Source organism: Hyla sarda, chromosome 1, assembly GCF_029499605.1.
Source record: "Hyla sarda isolate aHylSar1 chromosome 1, aHylSar1.hap1, whole genome shotgun sequence".
Classification (NCBI taxonomy): Eukaryota; Metazoa; Chordata; class Amphibia; order Anura; family Hylidae; genus Hyla; species Hyla sarda.
Genome location: NC_079189.1, coordinates 570,197,937 through 570,217,375, shown reverse-complemented (window position 1 = coordinate 570,217,375; position 19,439 = coordinate 570,197,937). Strand labels below are relative to the sequence as shown.

At 47.9% G+C, this 19,439-nt stretch overlaps 1 protein-coding gene across 2 annotated transcripts in view; it reads right to left on the bottom strand.

The window, feature by feature from the left end:
* The window catches only part of EPG5 (ectopic P-granules 5 autophagy tethering factor), a 167,160-nt gene that overhangs the window by 20,761 nt on the left and 126,960 nt on the right, over positions 1-19,439 (bottom strand). For both annotated transcript variants that reach the window (XM_056543389.1, XM_056543398.1), the window contains exons 37-39: positions 14,799-14,984; positions 13,405-13,614; positions 9,674-9,818 (exon numbers count right to left, since the gene is read on the bottom strand). In XM_056543389.1, coding sequence (XP_056399364.1) covers positions 9,674-9,818; positions 13,405-13,614; positions 14,799-14,984 — 541 coding nt within the window. The remainder of the gene's footprint in view (positions 1-9,673; positions 9,819-13,404; positions 13,615-14,798; positions 14,985-19,439) is intronic.

Here is a 19,439-nt window from a genome sequence, read left to right as displayed (position 1 = left end):
TGGGTTTTTGGTTTTGCAACTGGGCCAGGAAATTCACATTTAGTATTAGTGTATATAGTTTATTAGTATGGTATGGGTATTATGGGTATTATAGGAATCTGTCTTTTGTAAATATTGTATATATTTGTTTGTGTGCAGGAATGAGTGTGGGGTGGACCGGTGTTGTATTTTATGCTATTGTGTTGGTTTTATGATCATTATATTGAAATGTTCTGTCGGATATGATATGTTTATGTTTTGTAATTTTTTTATTGTTATGTTTGAAATTTTAATAAAAGATCTACAGGATATAACTCAGGGTCAGTACAGGATAAGTAATGTAATGTATAGACACGTGACCCCACCAGCAGAATAGTGAGTACAGCTCTGGAGTATAATACAGGATATAACTCAGGGTCAGTACAGGATAAGTAATGTAATGTATAGACACGTGACCTCACCAGCAGAATAGTGAGTACAGCTCTGGAGTATAATACAGGATATAACTCAGGATCAGTACAGGATAAGTAATGTGATGTATATACACAGTGACCGCACCAGCAGAATAGTGAGTACAGCTCTGGAGGGTGTGGTCACTAGGTGTGTCTGTTGCTGAGCTCCTGAGACTCCAGACTTCCAGAGGAGAGAGGCTGATTTTTCCACCTGCTTTCCCAGGAAGGTGGCAGATTCCTGGGGGAGCCATCAGCATGAATCCCCTGACCTCCACTCCTCGGTCCAGGCTGGCGAGGGGTGTAGAGGGAAAGCTACCAGCCAGTGCCCCGGCTGGAGGGGTTAGAAGATCTGGCAGGGTCCGCAGCGATGTGGATTCTGTCCCTCCAGCAATGGTTGGAAGCCGCAAGGCTCTCAGCCAGGAAGAAAAGCCTGCAAGCAAGACAGGTTTAAAGAAGGTCTCTGCAACACAGAAGAGCTCCTCCAAGAGCCAGGTTGTGGAGCAGTGGGGCCAGAGAAGACCCAAGGAGTCTATGGCGACATACAGCTCCAGACTTGCTGCCAAGATTGCTGAGTACGAACTCCTTGGGAAGAAGCTGAGGGAGCTGAGAGAGGAGCTAAAGTTTGCAAAGTATCAGGTGAGCACAACTACCAAGCGCAGGAAACCAGAGTACTCTGCAAGGGTTAAGTCCTTGAGGCTGGAGCTGGAGGAGACTGAGCTGAGGAGAATGGCTGTCCTGGAGGGGAGCGATTTATTTAGGGAGAAACTTCTTAATGAGGATCGCTCCTCCAGGATGAAATCCCCAGTAAAAGAAGAGGAGATTGGGGGTGATTGTTCAGCAGATGAGAGCAGTAGTGAGGATGAGGTCCAAGAAATGGAGGCTGAAGAGGCTAAGGTGCTGGCAAGTGGGGAAGCTGTGGAAGCCAAGCCGCAGCCAATGCAGGGTGTGAACATGTCCCAAGCAAGTCTTCCTGCAGGACAAGTGGCATTACCACCTTCATCGGGCGAGAGTGCTGGCGAGGAGGAAGAGGGTAGTGGTGGCGCCCTGCTGGCACAAATTGTAAAGATGGAGTCCCCCATGCATTTGGATAATTTTAGTTTTGGCGACGACCTTGGAGAGGAACAAATAATAAAAAAGAAGAAGAAAAGACAGAAAAAAACATCTGAGCAAGTAAGCCTGATTTATGTTCCTTTTGTGCACCCTGGGCCGGCTGCAAAGTCAGTTCAGGGTGCAGACCCTGGTAATCTGCCTGTCCCCCCTTCTGCAAATGTGGAGCGGGGCCAGAACACCGGGGATAATACAGTAAAGATGGGGGAAAGCGCTGACCTCGCTTGTCATAGTAGCGGGGCCAGCACCTGCAAAGATACGGCCAAGGGGCCGGACAGTGTTGCGGACAAGGTAGCATGTCCCCAGTTAGGGGATATTGGCGCAGCGGGGCACTCCTCTGCAGGTGAGGGGGGGAGTGTCCAGGTGGCAGAGGTTGGTATGGAGCTCGGGCGGCCGGGCAATTATAAAGACAAGGGAGAGGGCAGCTCCCAGAACAGGTCTGGCACTGCAGGGCACTCCTCTGCAGGCAAAGGGGGGAGTGTCCAGGTGTCTGGAACCGGAGCGCCATTCTCGGCGGCCCAGTCAGCGCTGTCTGGCTCTTTTGAGTTGTGGCGCTGTGGTGGGGCTGCTGTGGGTGGAGCTGGCGGTGGAGGACTGGTACCACAGGAACATGGACATGATACAACCCATGAAATGTTACTAGCAGTTAAAGAAATTGAAGCCGAGGTATTGGCGGAGGCCGAGGGCAAAGTATGCGACAAAGCAGCTTCTTCCGATATTCCTAAAGGGAAGACTGCTGCAAGGTTGAGTGTGCCCAATGAAGCCAATGATGCAAGTGTAAAGCCCGGCATCATAAAGCCAGCAAGATTATATCCCGGCCAGTCCAGTGCAGCTAGGCAGGAGGGGACAGGCACAAGTGTTATGTATAATGTTACTGCCTCTACTGTTGTTTCTGGGGGGAGTGGTGTCGGTCCGGCTGCCCCCCCGGTAGCGACTGCTCCAATAAGGAGTTATGCTAATGTCGCTGCTGGGGGTCCCAGGGGATCCTCATCTCTTAATCCAGGGGAAGGTAACTTGCAACAGCGCCTCCTGGAGGCTTTAAGGAGAGGGGATAGAACGCTCCAGGTAGAGGACCGGGAGGTCGACTTGTCTTTTTGGATAGAAAGACATGGACTTGGGGCATTCCGAGAGCATAATGGGGAGGTGGTCTGGTCCCTTCCAACAAGCGGGCAGGAGCGTGGTCGGAGGAATGTGGCCCGTCTGGTATGGAGGGGCGGTGATGCATGCCCTTCTAGGGCAAAAGTTGTGGAGCTTCTTTTCCAGATGGGATTCAGGGCTAATGACATCTTTGCTCTGATCCACCCCTTCGGTACCTCTGAGTTCGACATCAGTTTTGTGAAGCCAGAAGGGCTTGAGCTCTTTTGGTCTAATCATGCACTGGTGAAGGACGAGCCTGTCTGGCAGGATTTCGCTGTGAAGGCGGTATCCCGCCAGAGTTTTGTCAAGAAAGTGACCGTTCTGACTCGTAACGAGTCTCTTTCTTGCTATGACATCATGACCTGGCTGAGCAGGTATGGGGAGGTGACGGACGTCCCCAAGAAAAATCTGGATGAACATGGCATTTGGTCTGGAGCCTGGACGTTTTCCGTCCGCCTCCGCCGTTCAGGTAACACTGTCGCACACATTCCATCAGCCGCCTTTCTCGGCCGCGATAGGATCCAAGTCTTTTACCAGGGACAGCCAAAGCTGTGCCACAAGTGTGGTGATCCCACACACTTTAGCGCAAACTGCACTAAGCAGATGTGCGCATTGTGCGGTGCGGAGGGTCATCTGGCTGCCACCTGTGGCCGGATTCGCTGTAACCTGTGTGGTGACCTTGGTCACCCATTTAGCCGGTGTCCCCGCTCATTCTCCAATGCTGTGACCACCCGAGATGGGGAGAGCAGTGAGGTTGCCTCATCTGGGATGGGGACCAGCAGAGGAGAAGGGGCACTAGAGCCAGTGAAGAAAGTTAAGAACAAGAGCCCCTCTAAGCTTAGGAGGGAGGAGAGGCGCAGAAGGAGCAGGGATCTTGAAAGTTCCCTGGTAGAAGGTGTAGTCCGGGATCCTGCTCCCGACGTTGGCTCAGAGAAGACAGCTGAGGCTCTTGGGGACACCGAGTTAGATGAAGAGATAAGGAAACTTCGTAAAGAGGAGGCAAATAGGGCCATTTCCTCAAGTTCCTCTCAATATGAAAGTTTGGATGAGGAAGATGGGAAAGGGCAAAAGGAAAAACAAAAGTGCGGCAGAAGGAGGCAGGGCCAGAGGGTACTCAGGGCATCATCTTCCTCCTCCGGTGTTGCAGGCCAAGTGCCTGGGAAAAGCCTGACCAACCCCCCTCTGATCGTTCTATCCAATAGGTATCGGGCCCTTGGCAAGGACTCTTCCCTTTCTTTGGAGGGGGAGGCTGAGAGTCTTTGTTCAGAGGCGGAGGAACCTCCGGGAGGTGCTGAGCCTGTTCCTTCTGAGGTAACTTCCTTGGGAGGGCAGGTGGCCCCTGGGTCAGGAGATGAGGATCGTGGGATGGATATGTCAGCATCCCTAAAGAGGTCTAAAAAGAAGGAAAGGGGGTCTTCTTCTGATGGGGAAGGGGGGAAGAAGAAGGGTAAGAGGTAAAGGGGATAGGCCATCCAACTCGATCACTCAGGATGGCGGCACTCACCCCATTGACGCTGGCATCCATTAACTGTGCCAGCATTAAGTCTGATATGGCTAGATTTGCAGCCTTTGATTTTCTCGGCCGAGTTGAAGCTGACATTTTGTATCTGCAAGAGACCAGGTTGTCAGATCTAGCCTCCCTGGTAAAAGCCAGGAGAGAGTGGAGGCGCGGCCCCTCCCACTGGTCTCTTGCGGCTGAGCCATATAGTGGGGTGGCGGTCCTTTTTACCGCTCCTGTTGAATGCAGACGGGTTATCGAGTTGGAAATGGGGAGGTGCCTGATCTTAGATGTCCTCATGAAGGGGCAAGAGCTCCGGCTCATTAACATCTACGCCCCACAAACAAAGTGGGACCGTAAAAGCCTCTTTATGAGGATCAAGCCCTTCCTTTTTACAAGTCGGCAAGTGATCTTTGGAGGGGACTTCAATACTGTCACGAGGTCCCAAGATAGGAGAGGCTCCAATGGTCCGCTGGCTTATGATAGTACAGCCCTCAATAGCATAGTTAGGGAAGCTCGCCTAGAGGACGTCCACATCCGGAGCCCCTCAGGCCACGCGGGTTTCACCTATCATCGAGGTAGCTGCAGGTCTAGGATAGACAGGTTTTATTTAAAGGAGGAAGCCGTCTCTTCCGCAGTGTCCGTGATTGAGGTGGAATTCTCCGATCACTGTATGATTTTGTTTTCCTTGAATGTTTCAGAGACCCCCCGGATGGGTAAAGGTTATTGGAAGCTGAATTCGTCCCTCCTGGAGGAAGCGGAGATAAGACAGTCCTTTGAGGATTTTCTTCAGAGTCAGGTACCTTTACTGGGCCTTTGTAGTAGTAAGTCAGAGTGGTGGGAGATATTCAAGAAGCGGGTTGCGGGGTTCTTCCGCCAGCTCTCGAGCCTCAGGTCCCTGAATAGGTACCGCCTATATCAGGGTCTGAGGAGGAAACTCGAGCTTCTCGTCTCGACTGGAGGTAGCCGGGAGGATATCTCCAGAGTGAAATCCTTGCTGATGAGGTGTCAGTACGATAGGCATGCATCTTTGGTTTTTGAGAGGGATTTCGGGAAGTACCGCTCGCCCGACCCTTACAGAAACTGTAAGATGTCAGTGAGTAGTAAAGTCATTTCAGGACTGATCGATAGTACGGGATCTCTGAATCGGTCCAGATCAGGGATCCTGGAGGTTGTCAGATCCTTCTACTCACACCTTTTGGGGAGGAAGGATCTAGATCGGGACAAGATGTCGGCTTTCCTGGCTGAAACCATTCCTGAGCCAGGGGTAGACCCCTCTCTTGATGTTTTGGCAGAAGAAATCAGGGAAGAGGAAGTGAGACTGGCGATCGAGGGGCTTGCCCCTAAGAAGTCTCCAGGTCCGGATGGCTTAACATCCGAGTGGTACAGGACCTTTAAGGAGTCTTTAGCTCCCCTCTTGACTGAGGTATTCAATGAGTGTCTCTCCTCGGGCACTCTGCCGAAGTCAATGAGGAGGTCGGCCCTGATTCTTCTCTCAAAGGGTAAAGATCCTAGCCGGATTGAGAATTGGAGGCCCATAGCTCTTCTCAATACGGACAGGAAGCTTCTGGCTAAGATACTGTTTAATCGGTTGGTGAAGTTTGCACCCCGGCTCCTTTCAGGGGCCCAGCACTGCTCTGTTCCAGGCCGAAGCACCTTAAGTGCTGTCCTCAGTGTCAGGGAGGCAGTGGAGCGGAGTAGTGCGGGTCTCTGGAAGGGGTACTTGTTGTCCCTGGATCAGGCCAAAGCATTTGATCGGGTGAACCACGAGTACCTCTGGTCCGTCCTCCTGAGATATGGCTTACCGAGTACTTTTGTGAATTGGCTTGTCACCATATATGCAGGGGCAGAGAGTTTCCCGCTGGTGAACGGTTGGTCTGGCCGCTCTTTTGAGGTGGGGTCCGGAGTCCGTCAGGGTTGTCCTTTGAGCCCGCTGTTATACGTGTTCGCAATCGATCCCTTCGTCCGGAGGGTAGATTGTGGGCCGTTAGCGGGAGTCGGGATGAGTCTGGCGGAGCTGGATGTCGCCCAGAGAGTGGTGGCGTACGCTGATGATGTCACCATTTTCGTCTCCTCGAGGGTGGAGGTCGAGATGGTGATGTCGGAGGTGGATCGTTACTCGGAGGCATCCGGGTCCAAGATCAATCGGGATAAGTGTGAAAGTCTCTGGCTGGGAGGGGGGGATCCCATGTTTGATCTCCCGGACACCCTTCCAGGGCTCCAAGAGTCAGCAAAAGTTTTGGGCATCACATTCGGCCAGGATGATTATCCCACCAAAAACTGGGATGGTAAGCTCCAGGATGACACTCAGAAGGTGAACCAGTGGAAGGGTTGGTCTATGACCCTCAGGGAAAGGGTACACCTGATCAAATCGTACCTGCTCCCCTTGTTTATCTATCTGGGCAGTGTATGTATCTTACCAGAGGCTTACTACACTAGGATCTACAGCCTGTTTTTCCAACTGTTATGGGGGAACAGGATGAACCTAGTCAAGAGGGAGGTTACGTACCGCACGAGGAGACTAGGGGGTTTATCTATGGTAAACCCTGTGGTGTTCTTAACGAACACCTTCTTGAAAGCTAACATCTCAAACCTCTGGAAAGAGAGGGCTCCTCCGTGGGTACTCTCCTGCAGGGAATGGTTTCGGCCTTTCTTCCAGGAATGGGAGACAGGAGGGCAAGTGAAGGACCTCCGTACACCACATGGATATCTTCCGGCTTACGCTACCCCGACTCTGAAGGCTATACGTCGGTGGGGTCTGGGAGTGTGGGAGATCAGGACCCAGTCAAGGCGTTCCCTTGACAAACGGGTTCTGTTGACCCACTTCCAGAGGCCTCTGGCGCTCAGGGACTGCCCAGGTCGGGATCTGAGGGTTGGTTTAAGTCTTTTGAACTCGAAACGGATCCCCCAGAAGTTTTGGGACTTGGCCTGGCGCTGCTTTCAGGGGAAGCTATGTGTAAGGGACAATCTGAAGTGTAGGAGCTCTGATGACCGGGACTGTCCCCGAGAAGAGTGCGGGAACACGCTGGAAAGCATGGACCACTTCCTGCTTCATTGTCCCTTTAATATAGGGGTCTACAACCGGGTGGGCGCTTCCATCGGCTGGAGTCAACTTGCCGGCCTTGCCTATCCGGAGTGGGCTTATGGGGCATTCAAGATCCTGGGTGGCCGAGATCGGTGCACATTATTTTTAGTTAGCTTAGTGGTTAGGTATCACACGTGGAATGCACGGTGTTTAGTATCTACACAGCGAAAAGTCCTCTCCGAGGTGGAGGTCTGTAGGAATATCACTGGTGACCTCGGGAAGATCAGGTCTTTAGAGTATGGCAGATTGGGTACAAGTAGGGCTTCTCTCCTATGGAGAGGGTTTTCATTTGATGTGCCCTAGATGCTGAACCCTTTGGGGGAGGCACCTTAATTCTGGTTAGGGATAGAGTGGTAGGGTCAGTGTTAGGGTCAGTGTGTAGGGACAGCTTAAACTTTAGGGGCAGCGATAGTGTGAGTCTAGGGAAAGTAGGTGAGGGATAGGTTTAAAAATTATTTGGTATCTGGTCTGCCATACTCTGATCCCGGTGGAGGGCTGGCGCATGTCACCTTTAGCTTTTTGTTTTGTTTTAGGGAAATGAGTGTATGAAGGGCTTGCAGGTAACTGAACTTGGGCCTTACAATTGTTGTGTTATGTATATAGTTATGTTATGTATATAGTTATGTTTATGTTAATAAGTGTATAGTATGTGTTTAAGTAATTATGTTGTGTGGCAAACCTTTTGGTGGCATGGCTGAATAGGCCTTGCTTTCATTTTCTTGTATATATGTATATAGGGGGCTATAGAATAGGTTGGGTGGGGGAATGGGGGGTAAGAGGTGAGCTGGGTGGAGCCATTGATGAACAATATTGGACTCCATGATGCCTGGCTCCTGGTGTGGATTATGGACTGGACTGGACATTTATACCATCTCATGGCCAGAGGGGCTGGAGGGGCTTTGGGGTTAGATAGTGAAAGATTTGTTATTGTTATTCATTTACCTGTATTTCTGTATTACCGTATATTTATGCTAACTAATGTTTAGTTACCTTTCGTTTTAGTTAAGGCAGCCGGATCTATTTGTTTTGAAATTTGTTTATATATATATATTAGGAGAGGATGGGTATGAGTGTGATATCCGCTAATGATGGTGGTGAGGATGGGTGTGAGTGAGTGTGGAATGAGAGAGAGAGAGAGGGGAAAAAAAAAAAAAAAAAAGTGTATGTATGTTTATATGTATGTTTATGTGTATGTTTATATGTAAGTGTTGTCTGTAATGTATCTGCTGCCTGTTAGTCAATATTTTCATTATGTCCAGGTTTGGACGGCTTTTATTTCCTATTGCCGGGCATGGCAGAGTTTTTGTTTGTGTAATTGGTGTGAGATTGGTGTGAGTTTGGTGTGAGTTTGGTGTGATGTATGGGGTTGGGGTACATATATTATTTCATTAGTTTATATATACGTGTACGTAATTAGTTTTAGTTGAAACTGGACTGGCTGGTAAAAGTTTAGTTTTTGTTATAATGACAATTTGTCTTATTTTGTTTCATATTTATGGCGCATGTAAGCTGAGTTTATGTTATGTATTATTGATTATGTCTGTTATGTTTTAGATTTTTATAATAAAAAGATTTACAGGATATAACTCAGGATCAGTACAGGATAAGTAATGTAATGTATAGACACGTGACCCCACCAGCAGAATAGTGAGTACAGCCTCTGCATAGTGAAGCTCCATTCTGCAGCAAAGGAGGCTCAGCACAAGGGTGGAGGGATAATAGGAAGATGCCGGACGGACGTCAATGTGCACGGGGGCTTGAGATCGCCCCCCATGCAACAAGCAGGTCATTTTCACGCAATGAAGAACAAGGATTGTGGCGGAACGGAGCGGGGACTGTTCAGTGTAGCTCGCACTACAAGTCTGTACAACAGGTTAACGTGGGTAATACTGATGACAGAATCCCTTTGAAGGAGAACTGCAGCACAACACTTTTACTTTCCCCTGTGCCCGGGCTGCAAAAACGAAAAAATAAATAAATAAATAAATAAAAACTTTAACTCACCTTCCTACATTACCCATTGCATCGATATCGGCATCCCGTTCCTCTGGCGCTGCTCGGCTTCCTGCTTCTTAGTCCTGCCTTGGCCGCTGTCATGCAAGGAGCTCGGGTCCTGCCTTCTCCCTGCTGCCCGAGTTCCTTACATGATGTGCACTGAGCCTACCTCCGGCCGAGGCGGGACATCGATGCGGCCAGCGCTACGCTGACTGCAGTGTGACGTTCTGAGCAGCACCGGAGGAACGGGACGCCGATACTGGCGCAACGGGGGAACGTAGGAAGGGGAGTTAAAGTTTTTTGTTTTTTTTAGTTTTTGCAGCCCGGACACAGGGGAAGTTAAAAGTGTTGTGCTGCAGTTCTCATTTAATGTATATTACAGAACTCATTATCATCATCCAACAGTAGCCGGTCTCCCACCTGGAGGGCTGAAAATTACAATATCGTCCAGCAGTTTAGACATCTCTTGTTCTAGAGCAGAAATGCTGATTTTGCCATTCTGTTCCAAAGAGCCCATAAACTGGACCATCTGCTGAATGTAGATTCGGCATTTAGGAGTCACGTCCTGGAAAACAAACAATATATAGATATATATAGTTTAAATGGGTTGATAAAGAAATGTAATCATTTTCATTGCTTACTCACTCAACAAGACCACTAACATAAGTCTGCATCCTCAGATCTGTTTTTATTATCTATATGACATCACTGTGTATATTATCCCTGTACTGTGACATCACTGTATGTATTACCCTGTACTGTGACATCACTGTATGTATTATCCCTGTACTGTGACATCACTGTATGTATTATCCCTGTACTGTGACATCATTGTGTATATTATCCCTGTACTGTGACATCTCTGTGTGTATTATCCCTGTACTGTGACATCACTATGTGTATTATCCCTGTACTGTGACATCACTGTGTGTATTATCCCTGTACTGTGACATCACTGTGTGTATTATCCCTGTACTGTGACATCACTGTGTATATTATCCCTGTACTGTGATTATTCCTGTACTGTGACATCACTGTGTATATTATCCCTGTACTGTGACATCACTGTATATTATCTCTGTACTGTGACATCACTGTGTATATTATCTCTGTATTGTGACATCACTTTGTATTATCCCTGTACTGTGACATTACTGTATATTATCTCTGTAATGTGGCATCCCTGTGTTTATTATCCCTGTACTGTGACATCACTGTGTATTATCCCTGTACTGTGACATCACTGTGTATTATCCCTGTACTGTGACATCACTGTGTGTATTATTCCTGTACTGTGACATCACTGTGTATATTATCCCTGTACTGTGACATCACTGTGTATTATCCCTGTACTGTGACATCACTGTGTATTATCCCTGTACTGTGACATCACTGTGTGTATTATCCCTGTACTGTGACATCACTGTGTGTATTATCCCTGTACTGTGACATCACTGTGTGTATTATCCCTGTACTGTGACATCACTGTGTATTATCCCTGTACTGTGACATCACTGTGTGTATTATTCCTGTACTGTGACATCACTGTGTATATTATCCCTGTACTGTGACATCACTGTGTATTATCCCTGTACTGTGACATCTCTGTGTGTATTATCTCTGTACTGTGACATCACTATGTGTATTATCCCTGTACTGTGACATCACTGTGTGTATTATCCCTGTACTGTGACATCACTGTGTGTATTATCCCTGTACTGTGATTATTCCTGTACTGTGACATCACCGTGTATATTATCCCTGTACTGTGACATCACTGTATATTATCTCTGTACTGTGACATCACTGTGTATATTATCCCTGTACTGTGACATCGCTGTATATTATCTCTGTACTGTGACATTACTGTGTATTATCCCTGTACTGTGACATTACTGTATATTATCTCTGTAATGTGGCATCCCTGTGTTTATTATCCCTGTACTGGGACATCACTGTGTGTATTATCCCTGTACTGTGACATCACTGTGTATATTATCCCTGTACTGTGACATCACTGTGTATTATCCCTGTACTGTGACATCACTGTGTATTATCCTTGTACTGTGACATCACTGTGTATTATCCCTGTACTGTGACATCACTGTGTATTATCCCTGTACTGTGACATCACTGTGTGTATTATCCCTGTACTGTGACATCACTGTGTGTATTATCCCTGTACTGTGACATCACTGTGTGTATTATCCCTGTACTGTGACATCACTGTGTGTATTATCCCTGTACTGTGACATCACTGTGTATTATTCCTGTACTGTGAAATCACTGTGTATATTATCCCTGTACTGTGACATCACTGTGTATATTATCCCTATACTGTAACATCACTGTGTGTATTATCCCTGTACTGTGACATCACTGTGTATATCATCCCTGTATTGTGACATCACTGTATTATCTCTGTACTGTGACATCACTGTGTGTGTATTATCCCTGTACTGTGACATCACTGTGTGTATTATCCCTGTACTGTGACATCACTGTGTATTATCCCTGTACTGTGACATCACTGTGTATATTATCCCTGTACTGTGACATCACTGTATATTATCTCTGTACTGTGACATCACTGTGTATATTATCCCTGTACTGAGACATCGCTGTATATTATTTCTGTACTGTGACATCACTGTGTATTATCCCTGTACTGTGACATCACTGTGTATTATCCCTGTACTGTGACATCACTGTGTATTATCCCTGTACTGTGACATCACTGTGTATTATCCCTGTACTGTGACATTACTGTATATTATCTCTGTAATGTGGCATCCCTGTGTTTATTATCCCTGTACTGGGACATCACTGTGTATTATCCCTGTACTGTGACATCACTGTGTATTATCCCTGTACTGTGACATTACTGTATATTATCTCTGTAATGTGGCATCCCTGTGTTTATTATCCCTGTACTGGGACATCACTGTGCATTATCCCTGTACTGTGACATCACTGTGTATTATCCCTGTACTGTGACATCACTGTGTATATTATCCCTGTACATTGACATTACTGTGTATTATCCCTGTACTGTGACATCACTGTGTATTATCCCTGTACTGTGACATCACTGTGTATATTATCTCTGCACTGTGACATTACTGTATATTATTTCTGTACTGTGGCATCCCTATGTTTATTATCCATGTAGTGTGACATCACTGTGTATATTATCCCTGTACTGTGACATCACTGTGTATATTATCCTATACTGTGACATCACTGTGCATATCATCGCTGTACTGTGACATCACTGTGTATATTATCCCTGTACTGTGACATCACTGTGTATTATCCCTGTACTGTGACATCACTGTGTGTATTATCCCTGTACTGACATCACTGTGTGTATTATCCCTGTAGTGTGACATCACTGTGTGTATTATCCCTGTACTGTGACATCACTGTGTATATTATCCCTGTACTGTCACATCACTGTGTGTATTATCCCTGTACTGTGACATCACTGTGTATATTATCCGGTACTATGACATCACTGTGTATATTATGCCTGTACTGTCACATCACTGTGTGTATTATCCCTGTACTGTGACATCACTGTGTATATTATCCGGTACTATGACATCACTGTGTATATTATGCCTGTACTGTGACATCACTGAGTTTGTTATTTTCCATATGCCATGGAAACCCATGTAGATCGATTGCATGCCAGGACTATAGGTTTTTCCAGTCCTGGCAGTTAGCGTGGGAGCATGGCAGTCATGATCATAGCTCCTGCAATCCTGGATAGGCTGCCACCATAAAAACGCAGCAGACTAGCCTAAGGCCCCTTAGTGACTGCCATAAAATATGTATGTGTTGTCACTAAGGGGTTAAATTATCACAAAAATATAAGGACACCTGCATCCTCAAGGTAATCCCCTTGAGGGTATACTAAAGGCTTGCCATGGTCTCTGAAAAGCACTGTTGCATTTCGGCAACTTGGCAGAGGGCCAGGTATTTTTTGCCCTAGGGCAGTATGTGTTGATCATGTTCTGAACTGGATCAGTCAAATTTAAAGGGAAACAAACCATGAAGATAAACCAAGACAGAAACATTTATTATGACTCAATAGGCCATAATGTGCACAGTTCCCTAAGAAGGTATGTCTCATTTCTTGTACTTACAGAATAAACACTGCAGTCTGGGAAAGCGGAAAGGCCTGCAGAGACACGGAGAAGCTTCAGGAGCAGCTCATCTGCCAGGTGTGTGCTCAGGATTACAGAGGGAGGGTAATGGCTGCTGAAATACCCTATGACATTCTGGTAGGATACAGCATCCACCAGGTGCCAGGACAATGTGCCAGCCTGCCCTAAGAGATTAATCAGTGGCGCCCCCTGTAGAAATATATACAATAAGTTCTTAAATCAACACTTAATGCACAAAAACAAACACATTATTTTCTTGATCTACTCCTATACTTTTAATCTATCATTTCGCTATCGATACTGTGAGAACACATGAAGACTTATTACGTGTGTCCCCCCCCCCCTTCCTTTTCACAAACCTCAGATTGGAGCTGATGTATGACAACTAATAGCCGCAGGAGCCCTCACACTTTTGTCTGCAATAAGAGACTAGGACCGTAAAGCTCCAATCCTTAAGACCAGTTGCCAGCTAAAAAAGGAAGGGACCAGGAAATTCACCTGGGTTCCTGGATAAAATCTCAGTGAAAATCACTATAGCTGAGCCCATAAGTGACTGTAAACTCTGTACTGCTATATCACAGTCTACAAAATCATATATCCTTTTATGATAGAAAACTCTTACAAGATATATCTTTAAAATGCGAAACACAGTATGTGTCGGCAGATGAGAACCATATTGTCTGCCCAACATTCTAAATACTATCAATAGTCCCTGGCCCTATCTTATATCAGGAATAGCCTTATACCTATCCCTATCTTATATGAAGGCTAGCCTTATGCCTATCCCTATCTTATATGAAGGCTAGCCTTATGCCTATCCCTATCTTATATGAAGGATAGCCTTATGCCTATCCCTATCTTATATGAAGGCTAGCCTTATGCCTATCCCTATCTTATATGAAGGATAGCCTTATGCCTTATCCCTATCTTATATGAAGGATAGCCTTATCCCTATCTTATATGAAGGATAGCCTTATCCCTATCCCTATATTATATGAAGCATAGCCTTATGCCTTATCCTTATCTTATATGAAGGATAACCTTATGCCTATCCCTATCTTATATGAAGGCTAGCCTTATCCCTATCTTATATGAAGGCCTTATACCTATCCCTATCTTATATGAAGGATAGTCTTATGCCTATCCCTATCTTATATGAAGGATAACCTTATGCCTATCCCTAGCTTATATGAAGGATAGCCATATGCCTATCCCTATCTTATATGAAGGATAGCCTTATGCATATCCCATGCATACTTTAACTCATTCACTGTATTTGCAGCGATCACTCCTGCAGGAAGGCTATTCCATGCACCGACTATTCTCTCAGTAAAGTAATACTTTCTGATAACAGCAGTAACAGTGCAACGTACCGGTTCATCTATGAGCTTCTCCTCTTTGGTGAGAAAAACCAGCATATACAGGAGGCAAACCAGCATGCGATGGGTTTCTGGACGAGGAATGGGACCCCAGGCATCGGCCAGGACATTCATCCAATTTACATCACATAATAAACCCCCTAAAAAGAGGAAACAGCTCTTTGGGCTCCCGCGCTCCACCTAGTGGAAAAAACAATTAATAACCAACATGTACTTAAAAGGATGTACTATGTAACAATGTAACCAGCATTTTAAAAGTGTCTGATAGCAGCGGGAGAGGGTTGTTCTGGGGGGTATTCCGGATGGGTAGAGGATAAGTTTTAAAACCTGATAAAACCCTATAATGGTGTTTTGCAACTATGGATACTTATTCCCTATCAACAGAATAGGGGTTGAAGGTATAATTGCTGAGTGGTCTGACGCCTATAATCTTAAGATTGGGACCCATGCATCTCTGGTCTTATACTTGACAGTCACTCCATTCATTATCTAAGAGAGTGCCAAATAGTTGAGTACATCACACGGCTATCTTCATCACTCCCATAGACAATAAATAAAGCAGTGATGGAGCAGTTTGCTTAAGGGTAGCAGCTGTCTGAACTGGAACCTAATGGGTGTTGGATTATTAGTATTTTGAAATATTTGACGTTCATAGAAAATTATATAAAAATTAGCTTGGGAATATGGCTCAAAATAAGTAGATTTTTTTATGCTTACCGTAAAATCTCTTTCTGGGAGGATCCATTAGGGGACACAGAGACCGTGGGTATATCTTGCTGCCACTAGGAGGCTGACACTAGGCAACAAAAAGAAAGGTGGCCCCTCCTGGCAGGGTATACCCCTCCTACAGGCTCTGAGCTATCAGTTTAGTCTCAAAGCAGTAGGAGAGGACCGACAGGAAAAGAAAAAACAGCAACTGTCCGAGGGAACCGCAGACAAAAACAACCGAACCAAGCCCAGGACGGACAACCGAACAAAAGACAATGGATCCTCCGAGAAACAGATTTTAAGGAAAGCATAACATTTTTTTTTCCTCGGTCGGCTCCATTGGGGACACAGAGACCGTGGGACGTACCAAAGCAGTCCCCAGGGTGGAAGGCTGGGCCACAGCCGCCTGCAACACCTTAGGACCCAAGCTGGCGTCAGCAGATGCAAAAGTGTGCACCTGGCAAAATTTAGCAAAGGTGTGCAAGGACGACCAAGTGGCCGCCTTACAGACTTGCAAGGCCAAAGCCCTATTGCGGAAAGCCCAGGAGGCCCCGACAGATCGAGTAGAATGAGCTGAGACCCGGAAGGGCGGAGTCTTCCCTTCGCAGCGGTAGGCTTCCAAGATGGCAGAACGGATCCACCGTGAAATGGTCGCCTTCGAAGCAGGAAGTCCCTTACGACGACCCTCCGTAAGCACAAAGAAAGAGTCACACTGACGAAAAGATGAAGTAACCGAAAGATAGGTCCGAACAGCCTGAACCACGTCAAGACAGTGAAGCAAACGCTGCCTGGGATGGGACGGAGCTGGGCAGAAGGACGGGAGGACGATATCCTCATTTAGGTGAAAAGAGGAGACCACCTTAGGTAAAAACGTGGGGATCGGTGGGAAAACGACCTTGTCCTGGTGCAGGACCAAGTAGGGGGAATGGCAGGAGAGAGCCGCTATTTCTGAAACTCTCCGGATGAAAGTGACCGCAATGAGAAAGGCCACCTTCCAGGAAAGGACGCAAAGAGAAACGTCCCAGAGAGGTTCAAAGGGAGCACCTTGTAAGGCACTGAGAACCAGATTCAGATCCCACGGGGGAGTAGGGGATCTGTACGGCGGAGCCGCATGAGCTACGCCTTGCAGAAAAGTGTGGATGTGAGTATCGGCGCTAGGGGACGCTGAAAGAGAAGCCGACACCTGACCCTTAAAGGATAGCTCCCACCATCCATTTTTTTTCTTTCTGTCCCTGCCTATTGCCCATCTATCCCTAACCCCCTCCCTGCCTTTACATTTTTTTTTTACTATATTAAAATGCCTTTTTGTCTGCCTGGCAGTGTGCTCACTACCAGGCAGACTTCCCCAGCAGGCGCGACGTCACTGATGCCTGCTGGGGCCGACACTTCCGCCCTTAGTTCACTATACAGGGTGCCTCCAGCTGTTTCCCCACTGCAACTCCCAGCTTGCCCTGACATCTATTGGCTGTCAGGGCATGCTGGGAGTTGTAGTGGTGAAACAGCTGGAGGCACCCTGTGGTTAAAACAATAACTTTGTTACCGCAGCAGTGCTACTCTTCCCCCGACCCCCCCCCCAGCGCAGCAGTGCTACTTCGGGAGCAGCAGCGGCGGCGCTCTCCCGAACCCCGCTCCCCCCCCCCCCCATGCCTCTAGTGCTGAGCGACGGGGCTCCCCAAACCCCGCTTCCCCCACCCCATTCCTCTAGTGGTGCAGACTTACCGAAGGATCAATGAGCTTCCTCCGGACAGGGTAACGGGGGCGGGTGGGGCCGCGCTCGAGGCCAGTGGAGCTGGCCAGTGCGCCCAGCCCCAGCTATCAGCGTGCTCGCTCTCGCCTGTTTGATTGACAGGCGGGAGCGAGCACCGCAGTGACTGGATTTCTCATTGCCAGGCTTAAATGAGTCGAAATTCAGTAGTGACGTCACTGCCGAATGCATTCGGCCACTAGGAGGGCGACCCCTAGTGGCCGAATTTAAAAGTGATTTTAAACTTGTTTAAAATCAATTTTTTTTAATTAAAGTATATTAGAGATATGTTGTAGTACTTAAGTACTACAACATATCAATTTTTAGATTTCATGACAGTGCCCATTTAAGGGAACTGAGAGCCAAGCATTGCTTCAGTCCAGATTGTAAAAAGGAAAGAAGGTGCGGAAGGGAGAAGACAACTGGAGAGAATGATTGAGATTCAAACCAGCGAAAGTAAGACCGCCAAGTGCGGTGATAAATCTTTGCAGAGGACGGCTTACGAGCCCTGATCATTGTGGGAATCACTTGGGGAGAGAATCCTCTGGTCCTTAGAACCGCGGTTTAAACTGCCACGCCATCAAATGCAGCAACAGTAAATTGGGGTGGCAAAGGGGACCCTGAGAGAGCAGTTAGGGACGAACTGTGAGATGCAGTGGTACGTCAAATCACTAGGCAAACAACATGAGCATACCACGCTCATCTGGGCCAGTCCGGAGCCAAGAGAATGGCAAAGACGCTCTCCGCTTTAAGCTTCCTCAGGACTCTGGAAAGGAGAGGAAGAGGAGGGAAGAGATAGGGGAGGACAAAGTGCATCAAGGGGATCATTAAGGCGTCCACGGCCAGAGCCAGAGGATCGCTGGACTTTGCGATGAAGCGAGGAACTTTTTGGTTGTGGCGAGACGCGAAGAGGTCCACGTCCTGAGTCCCAAAGAGGTTGCGGATTTGCGGGAACACCTCCGGATGAAGAGACCATTCGCCGGGGTCGGCAGAGGAGTGGCTGAGGAAGCCCGCCTCCCAATTGTCTACCCCCGGAATGTGAATCGCCAAGTTGGAGGGAACTCTGAGTTCCGCCCAGAGCATGATGCTGGAGACCTCGGACATCGCCGCGGGGCTGCGAGTGCCGCCCTGGCAATTGACATATGCCACAGCCGTGGAGTTGTCTGACTGGACACGAACATGATGGGATGGGAAGAAGAGCTTCCTGAGAGGACCAACGGCCTTGGACCATCTGATCCCAGAAGACTCCCCGCCAACCGCTAAGACTGGCATCCATCGAGATGACCTGCAAGTGAAAGGGCAGGAAGGACCCTCCCTTCTGAAGAAGAGGAGACTGGAGCCACCACAGGAGGGACTGGCAAATCCTGGGGTGGGGGGAGATGAATTCTACGATTGAGGGAAAGCATAGACTTGTCCCACCGAGACAGAAGGGCCAGTTGAAAAGGGCGACAATGACACTGGGCGAAGGGGACGGCTTCCATGGCCACCACCATCCGACCCAGGACTTCCATACGAACACCTGCTGACAGAGAGCTGCACTTGTCTCTGAACCCGGGCAGCCGCCGTATCAAACTGGAGTCCCAAAAAGATCAGGGACTGGGTGGGAGTCAGGTTGGACATTCCCTGGTTGATCCCCCAGCCGAAACGAGACAAGGTCTGTAGAGTGAGGAGGAGACTAACCTGATTCTGGTCCCTGGTTGGAGTCTTGATCAGGAGGACATCCAGGAAGGGGATCACGGACACCCCCCAGGCTCGAAGGATGGCGATCACCGCCACCAGGACTTTGGTGAAGGCCCTTGGGGCCATGGCCGGGCCGAAGGGAAGGGCCACAAACTGAAGATGGCCCTCCGGAAAGGCGAAGCGGAGATACCGCTGATGAGCTGGAAAAATTGGGATGTGAAGATACGCTTCCCGGATATCCACCTGTGAAAGAAATTCTCCTTTATCCATGGATGCCACCATCGTTCGGTGAGACTCCATACAGAAATGATGCAGGAGTAGGTGGCGGTTGAGGAGCTTCAGATCGAGGATAGGGTGAACGGAGCACCCTTTTTTGGGGACAACGAACCCTGAAAAACGCTCCCTGGGAGGAACTGGGACGATCGCGCCCTGAGCGAGAAGGGTCCGAAGTGCAAACCGAAAGGCCGCCACCAAGGAAGGAGAACGAGGAGAACGAGAAAAGC